This window comes from Alligator mississippiensis, chromosome 13 (genome assembly GCF_030867095.1).
Source record: "Alligator mississippiensis isolate rAllMis1 chromosome 13, rAllMis1, whole genome shotgun sequence".
Taxonomy (NCBI): domain Eukaryota; kingdom Metazoa; phylum Chordata; order Crocodylia; family Alligatoridae; genus Alligator; species Alligator mississippiensis.
Genome location: NC_081836.1, coordinates 23,879,992 through 23,888,997, shown reverse-complemented (window position 1 = coordinate 23,888,997; position 9,006 = coordinate 23,879,992). Strand labels below are relative to the sequence as shown.

The following is a 9,006-nucleotide window of genomic DNA, read 5'->3' as shown; positions in this document are numbered from 1 at the left end:
TTGTCTTACACCTATGAAGAATGCTGGACTGGGTATCTGAAGGCAAATCCAGCTGATACAAACAACCTAAAACTAGGGGTGCCCAGGGGCAGGGCTGTGGGATGAGCCCCTTTGCCAGAAGGGGACATGCTAAAAAGTACTGGGTGAGGATTTCAATCTGCTGGATCTTAAAAGTGGGTAGACAAACAGTGGCCAGCACAGATAAATTGGAGGGTGAAGTCTTTGGCTGCCAGGTGCTCTTGAGTCCCATACAGCATGTGTGAGAATGAACGGTTGTGGAGCATCTGGTACAGAACAGGTTAGGTGTTCCCTGTTGGTGGCTGTGGATAGCTTCATACTCTGGGGCTGTTAATACACCTCTCTCAACCTTCACATGCACCTCATTTCTCCCTCCATATTCCTGCCCTATTTACCCTTTCAAAACTGCACACAGGGTGAGGGGAGGGAAAAGGAAGTGGACGCACAAGAACCATGGTGATTTAGGTTAGCCATTAAGATATGCCCTCCCAATTCATTAAGACAACTCCCAGTTCAGCTGATTTGCTACCCTTGCCCTCCAATCTCTTCACTGTAGTCACTGTTATTTAATCCCTGGGAGTTTTCTGTCTCGTATGCCCCTCCCTGACTGCTCAGCTACTCCTTTCATGAAGACAGGAAAAGCCACGACTGGCCTGCCTGCCTACCCTTCTGCTAAGATTTGTCAGGAACAGACAGACAGATGCTTGAGCCTACGTTGTTGCTGATGGGGATGTCAGACTAACAGCTCCATGAAAGGAAAAGATCTCGAAACATTCCCAAAACCCCCACAGGGATTGTCTCCCAAGCATTCAGATTTGTATAGTAACCTCAGTCTGCTCTTATGACTTCCTGCTGTAAGACGGCTCTCCACATCCTGTTCTGTGAGTCTTGTCTTCTCAGGCAATGTAACCTGCACACTCTATAATGAACCCAAAAGCACAGAAATAACTGTGGTCTTCCCATGGTTCTTGGCACTGGCTAAATGACATGAAAATAAGGTCTGAGGTGACCAGAACGATTCATCTAAGAACATGCTGTTGAAAAATTGGTAGCACAGGGTGAAGTCCAAGTTGTGGAACTAAGCACCTGTCAAGATGCTTCATGGTGCTGGGCAAGGGCTCCTCGCCCTGCCTGGGGCGTCCTGGCATCCTTGTGAAGTGAGGAAGCTCCTTTGTGCCAGGAACCCAGACTAGCCCTGAGTCTGGTTTGCAAGCACCAGTGATGTGGGTGAGAATTAGCTTCAGGAAATGTTTCTGAGCCAGACTTGCTTATCTCCAGGAATTACGTTTGTGCGGGTCCCTGCGAGTAGCTTGACCCTCTTGTTCTAACTCGGCGGCAGCTCAGCTTGACCCGAGCTCGTCAGACGGGCCGACGGGACACAGCGCCCCCCTCGAGGCCCGGCCCGGCCCGGCCCGGCTCCCGCGCACGGCGGCTCCTCTGCGGCAGCCCGGGGCGGGGCGCGCGGCTCTGGCAACAGCGCGTTAGAAAGTTCCTTCTTCAGCATTGGGCGACAGGAGCCGCTGCTGTGATTGGCCGCCGCTGTCACGTGAGTGCTCCTAGTCCAGTGCCGGAAGAGTTCGAGCCCTTCGCCCGCCCCCGCCGCAGTGGCCGGCTGCCCCCGGGGCCCAGGGCCGTGCGCGCTGGCTCCCGAGCCGGACCCCGCAGGTAACCGGGTGCCCGCGCGAAACGCCGCCTCCTCTCCGCGCGGGCCGCCGGGCAGAGCGAGTGCGCCCGGGAGCAGCTCGAGCAGGGGCCGGGCCGGCAGGAAGCAGCGGGCGGCAGCGGGTTCCTGCCGCCCAGACCTCGCCGGCAGCTGCGGTCCCGGAGTGGGGAGCGCGCGCCCCGTCTGCTCGCTGACTGCGCCGCTGCCGCTGCCCTTGGAGAGGCTCCCGGTGCCTTGTGCCCTGCCCGGCTCGGACACGCAGTGGAAGTGTCGTGCATGTGTCCTGGGGCATTGTCCCTGGTGGGAAGTGCCAGCGCTGCGGGGTCAGAAAGGTACCGGGTAATTTCCAGCAACGCCAGTAACACGTGAAGCTAGCAATAGGCCCCGGGGAGAATTGAACGATAAAACGGACGGAAGCCTCTTGTGAAATCTCCCTGCTTGCCCCTGTCAGCATGACAGGCTCCACAACAACGTCCTGCTCACTCCAGGAGCAGGGCTGAGAAGCGGCTGGGGGGGCCCAGCTCAGGGAGCCTCTGCTGGAGTGCTGGAAGGGATGGAGCGGGGAGATGGGAGGGGAAGAGTAGACAAATGATCCTAGGGTAGGTTCAAAATAGGGACTGATGTTTAGACCCAGACAGAATACAGGGGCTGAGAACAGAAATCGGGAGCAGCCAGATATGGAACAAACCTTTATAATGTCCAGTGACTAGGATTTAGCATTTCTCTTTCTATGACAGGCAGAAGTTACCGGGAATTGTTTCTGGTGAAGGAGCATGAGCAGTTATAGTAGTAGCAGTAATAACCCTGTGCTCAAGAGGAGTGTTTTGGCTGAACCTCGCTTCCCAGCCAAGGCCTAAATGTGGCAGGCCCGTGGCCCCTTTGGGACAGAGGCAGTGTATGGCTCAGAGGTTTATGAGGCTGACACTGCTTTTGAACCAACAGACTTGGTCCAGTAGCTCCAGTAGTAAAGCATCCAGCATGCTCTGAGGTAAAATAGTTGTGTCCTTGTTATGAATCTCACCCATGGGGAAGCCTCAACTGCTTGTGGACTCGCATGCTTGAAATGAACTCTCATGACTAGGTCTATCATCCTGAAGACAATAGCATGCTTGTAAGCCTCTTTACCTCACCTGGAACACTGGCTTTCATATGTATGTATATGTATGTATGTAAGTTCGCATAGTTGATCCTACCTCGGAACAGGAAATAGATTAGATGACTCCCCTATGGTCCTTTCCAGATCTATTTTTGATGATTCAGAATGAGCAGGGTGAGTGCATGTTATGCTTTTTTTACTAGGCAGAAAAGCCTCTGAAATCAAGCACAAGTTGTAGGTACATCCACAACAGAATGTGCACATGGCCAGTTACTTGGAGGAGAAATCCATTTTTCCTTTTTATTCCTGATCTTCTTTCTCTCATCCCACAAACTTGGCACTGATCAGTCTTTGGAGAGACAGGACTGTGGTCCAGCTGTGATCAGGATCTCTTTTGCAAGCTTAGCCACAGAATTAAGGGACAGTTACAGTTCCTTTAATCATTAACCTTTTTACACACCAAATTAAGCTACAGTCACAATTCCCAGTGATCCTCCATTCTCTCTTACCAGGTAGGGTACTAATACCACCCGAGTCAGATTACTGATAAAGAAGCAAGCAACAGGTTAGTAGCTTAGTCATTTATTGTTTATACCCCAAAGCACAAGACTAAACACTTGTCTAGCTATCCACAACAACATCATATAGATTTTCACTTTTGTGGGCTGGGAAGATTCAGGAAGGAAGAGGAGGATGGCACATAGATCTGCTGCACGTTGTCTTAAATTTGCTGAGGTTGCTAAAATCCACATCCCTCCCCCCCAGTCTACACCCAATATTTAGATATGGCTTATTTTAATAAATATTCAACTAATAAGAGAGGTACTGTAGAATCTTTGTGGATAGAAACCCCATGTTTCACTAGGAAAAAAGTATCAATACATCTAGGGAGATATTGACCCCCAGACCAGGATGGCAGCAGTGAGCTAGAAGTGCTAAGGGAGTTGAGAGAAGTTGTGACAGCAGCAAACACAGTAATAATGGGGGACTTCAACTATCCACAAATAGACTGGGTCAATTAACAGACCAGGATGCAAAGACCAAATTTCTTGTTATAAATAGGTTTGGCAGAATTTGATTTTTTTTTTTTTTTTTTAATAATGTTCATGGCTAAAATTTAATTTTTATTTTTAATCATTTCTTTCAGATTTTATTAATTTTTTTATCAATATATATCAATTTAAATTTTCATGATTACATGCCCAGCCTGGGGTGAGAAGCAGCTTCCTGCTCCCTTCGGGCCCCTTAGAGGACAAGCCCTGCATGGCAGGTACCAGGAGAGGGGTGGCCTGGCCCCCTGGGCCATGGCCTTCCACCCCTCCATCCAGTGCAGGAACAGAGGACTGGAGGAACACCGGCTGAACCCAACACTGGTGGAGCCCATTGGGGTGGGGGTGGCAGGACAGAATGCAGAGGGAGTCTGTGCAGGGTCCCCCTCAGGATTGTTCTGCTTGTTGGGGGAACCTGTTATGACCTCCTCTGTGTCAGGACCACAGGGTGGGTTTGGCATGGTCTCTGAGATGGTTTGCAGGGGCACAGGAAGAGACTCATCAGGCACCCTGATGGTGTCAGTGCCCTCCCCAGAGCCCTGGCAAAGTGGTTCTTCTCATTTGGGGTTCACTGGCATGAGGGCTCCCACCTCCCCCAGATGGTCATAGGACAAGGGCTCTGCTGCCAGACCCACCCCAGGGGTGGCCGAGGCCTGGGCCTTGGCATTTGCAATGCTGGGGGACAGGTCTTGGTTGGCAAGTGGAGGGGGGGTCTCCTTCATGGACTCCTCTCTGTGATGGCCTGGCTGTCTTGGATCTTCTTCCACAGAATCAACTCTTTTTATTTTCCTAGGGGATGGGGTGTCTGGTGCAGCTTGGGAAGATGGGAGTGGTAAAAGGGATGTGTTCCAGTTTTTAGTGGGCTGGAGGGAGACCTCTTCCATGTTGGAGGGCCTGAGTTGCACCAGGGCCTTCCACTTTGCTTTGGTGGTGGAATACTGCCCAAAGAGGACCAGCACCCACTCAGCCATGGGGCAGTCTGCAGGTGGATCAGCTCCAGCGAGAGGGGGCAGCATGGGACTGTGCAGGGCGTGGGGTACTAGCAGAAGGTGCAGAGTCAGGGGTGGGGGTCACCCTGCTCCCTCCCCTCTTCTGTCTGTTCCTCCCCCACCTTGGGACCTGTCAGCGACTGAGGTACTAGGTCCCCTGAGCTTGCGGGGGGGCTTGGTGCTGCAGCTAGGGTGCTAGGGGTACCAGTAGTGAGGCACCCTTCTCTGGTGGGGGCCTGCAGTACCCCCCCCCCCAGTTGTTGGTCATGGGGGCACTCCTGGCACAGGTGCCCTAGTGTTTGGCTGGGGCTGGGCAGGCTGGGGCCTGGGTGGGGACACATGAGAGAAGGGGAGGCTCACTGCTGGCTTGCTTAGCCTGAACACCAACGGGGATGGGAGAGTGGGAACACAGGACTCGTACGCTGGGCAGAGAGTCAAGGTGACCGAGCCGGATGGACCTATGGTCAGACCCAGTAAATAGCAATTCTTATGTTCTTATTGGTTTTATTCCAAGTGCCTTGTGCCACTGAGACTTTGGAAATTGGACCAAACTCTTTTTTCTATGGATTTGGAAGAAGCCTACTAGTTGAGATTTTTGTCCTTGAGAAAATTACAGTTCTGGAAAGGGGGAATTTCCTATCTCTTTCCCCCATTGTCTGGGAATGCTGCTTCCATGTTTCTTTCACTTTGCTGACCTGACTAGTTGTAACATCTGCAAAGATTCATTCTGAAACAGTCTTTCAGGCCTTCTGTTTTAGCCACTCGTCTGCAGTTTATCTATCACAAGCCCCATGAAAATGGCCAGGGCAGACAACAGGTGGTTTTGGTGCTAGACTCCTCCTTTTTCTCAGTGCTCCTGGATTCACACCTCCAGAACCTCTTTAAGTCCTCATTTTATTTATTTTCTATACAGGACCTACATTTTCACTTTGCATATTCAGTTTAGAGAGATACTGTTATTTCAGTAGGATTATAACTGATTCCATACAATTCAGTTCTTATCAAAGAGCAAAAGAGCAATTATTACTTTTAAGCACTTATCTAAAAGCAGTTATTTGGACTTGGCCAAGCCTAATGTTAATGGCCCTGATTGATAGATTCTGTTCTATTTTTCCCAGGCTATTGCATGCGGCTTAAATTTAAACTTATTAGTTGCTTGGATTTGCTTATATACAAGCTTAAGGACATATTCATGACTTAGGTTTGTGTGAGGTCCACAGTCTCTACTTATCAATGTGGCTTGTCAGTCAATGACCATGTCTGCAACCTCTGCCACATCTTGTTTAATATTTCTTTTCCTGTCTCTGCTCTCTGTTGCTTTCTGTCCATCCTGCTTTCCATCTTTGAATTGTGCTCTCTTCTTTTTCCCCTTTTTCTCAGTTTTTCCACCCCCGCTCTCCATTCCTTTACTATCGTGAACAGAACCTGCTAACAATGTCTCTCACTCAAGGCCCCAAAAGAGCCACTCCTGTCACAACCCACTATTTCAGTAGCCCTGTCTTAGAGTCCTAGGTAAAGGGACTTGGGGTTAGCCACAGTGGTCCTTGTATTGCAGAAGGTCTGGAGTAGCTGAAAATGCTTTCTCTGATTCCCAGAGAGGAAAAGAGTGAAAGTGGGAAGACAAGAGCTGGCCTCTCTCTTTCCCCATGTTAAAGAGGAAGGGAAACACTGATTCTCATGGTCCTTTGAGGTAGGGGTTGACACTCCCCTGCTAAAAAGATGAGCAAGAGTAGGTGGTTTTAGCAAAGAGTAGATCACTGCTCCTGTTGTGCAGCAAAACTAGATCCAGGCCAGTCAGTCACTGCACCCAATGAATTCCTGGGGGCCACTTTTAATAATGATTTAGTCTGAAAGGTCCAGGAGCTTGTCTGAAAGATGGTCACTGTCCATCTCTTTTGGAAAGGAATTTCAGGAGCACTGCACTGGTGTGGATCTACCTCGACCTACTGTTTCTAGAGGACAGAGGTTCTATGAACATAACTTGTGTACAATCACTCAGACAATATTGGGCTGGTTTTGTTCTCTTACAGGTTAGAAATGGCAAATAGCTTATTAGCTTATGTCTCCTGGTGTGTAATGATCGCTGGACCTCCTACAGGGGGCACAGCGCACTGCTCACCTCTTTATGACGAGCTATTTCTTGTATGTTCAGGCGGACTGTAATGTGCCTCCAGCAAAGAAATGTTAGGTATAAAATATTGGCTAATTCTTCATAGAAAACAGTTAAGATATTAAAACTTGAATAGAGACTGTCACATCTTAGCTCACTGGGCTGAGAAGCAATTAAAATAAATCCTGATCTTGCTCACTTGTCTTTTACTGAGCAGGCTTTTCTATTCCCAAACCTGTTATGATTTCTTGCATGGAACAAGAAGAAGACCTATAGATTCCTGGTCTCCAGGACTCTAAGCAAAGCATGGTTGTGAATGGTACATGCATAGGTAGGGAATAAATTAAACTGTCTGGGAAACTGATAGTCAATGGAGTGAACAATCTGCATTTGCCCAAATGCCGCTGTATGCTCCTAACATCTCCAGTGAACCACAATGTAAAGACATAACTATGGAATCTGTGCTTTTGTGTAAAGGGAGTTGATGAAATGTGTGTTTGAATTGTTTGGTATTTATGTGTTGTCTGTGAAGCTTATGTGGCTGGGCCTTGGGTCTCTAAACTGCCCAAGTGAGAGGTATGTTTGTATGACAGTGAAGTCCACTGGGCTGAGACTCTTGGGTCAGTGATCTGTAATAGTGTTTGAAGCATCTCTGTAGTTAATCTTTCCCTATTAATGAGAGCATAGATATGAGAATCAAGACTTGCCATTTGTTAATTGCAAAGGAGGACTTATAAAAAGTAAAATGGACAGAGAATTTGGTGAGAGACGTAGGGACAATATAGCACAGTGCTGTTCTTTAGAGTGAAAAATACAAGTTATAAATGCAAGAGTATTATGAAATGATTTCCCAAATCTGTATTGGTGATGATGCATGTTAGAATTCAGGGCACAACTTTACATGGAACTGTGCAGATTATGAGACTTCCAGGATCTTGGAAAGGGAGATGGAGAAAAGTCCAAGTGATCTTTTTAGAGATGTTCCCATCTGGATGTGCAAAAGTCCATGTGGCTACTGCACATGTTCAGTAGGGTACACTCTGCCCAGACAGGTATGTGCCTCTGTATGCATCTATCTAGCACAGGGGTGGGCAAAATATAGCCTATGGGCCTCATCTGGCCCACCAGGCCATTCTGTCCAGCCCACAGGCCCCTAAAAAAATTTAGAAAATAAATACTTATCTGCCCCTGGCTGGCTGTCAAAGATGGCAGGAGACGGGGCAGTAGGACCCAGGGGAAGACACGGCAGGACCCAGCAACAGCAAGGTCCACGCGGCTTTGCCCCCACCCCTGCTCCCCCTGCCTAGCACAGGCTTCTGGCCTGGGACCATGAAGTTGTTTGTGCCTCCCTGCACGGGAGTGGGAAATTTGGGTAAAAACATGGGGAGGACTGCGGGTGATTGCCTCAGTCCTTGGGGCCAGGCCAGCTCCTGCTGAGTCCTGTGGTTGTGGCCAAGCAGCTGGGAGCCACATGGTGCAGGAGTGGCTGGTGGGAGGGCAGGAAAGTGGGGAAAGCAGCAGCAGGTAGCTTGGGATTGGGAGTGAGCAGGTATGCGGGGCTCCCTCTGGTGTCCTGGTGTCAATGCTGGTGGAGCCCAGACTGGGGCAGCAGGAGTGCGTGGTGTACACTGGCAGGGGGCTATGGAGCTGGGCTGGGGTGCACCAGCAGGGAGAGAGGTGAGCTGGCCCAGCTTCATAGAGCCCCTGCCAGCTGGGACCCTGCACTCCTGCTGCCCTGCTCTGGGTCCTGCCGGCACTAGCCCCAGGACACTGGCACAGGCCCCGTGCTCCCATCCGGCTGTCACTGCGCTCCACGCACCCACTCACTCCCAGTCTCCCCCACCCCACAGTACAAGCGGGGACCAGCATGCTCAGCCCTGACCCCGCTTTCGCCCATCTGAGCTGAGCAGCAGCAGCATGGGACAAAGTTTCTGCCCAGCTGCTGCTGCTGCTCAGCCTGGATGCTGGTGCAGGTTGTGCAGAGTCGCAGCTGCGCGCTCTGCTCCCCACCACCAGTGTTGCATGCCCAGGGGCAGCAGGACATGCCACAGCCAGGTGGTGCAGAGCGGGCACGGGGTGTG

The 9,006-nt window shown here is 50.3% G+C and overlaps 1 protein-coding gene across 1 annotated transcript in view; it reads left to right on the top strand.

Moving 5' to 3' along the window:
* Positions 1–255: 255 nt before the first annotated feature.
* LOC109283718 (zinc finger protein 345-like) overlaps positions 256–9,006 on the top strand; it is a 41,902-nt gene continuing 33,151 nt past the window's right edge. The window contains exons 1-2 of the mRNA XM_059716727.1: positions 256–298; positions 1,624–2,013. Of these exons, the coding sequence (XP_059572710.1) occupies positions 256–298; positions 1,624–2,013 (433 nt within the window). The remainder of the gene's footprint in view (positions 299–1,623; positions 2,014–9,006) is intronic.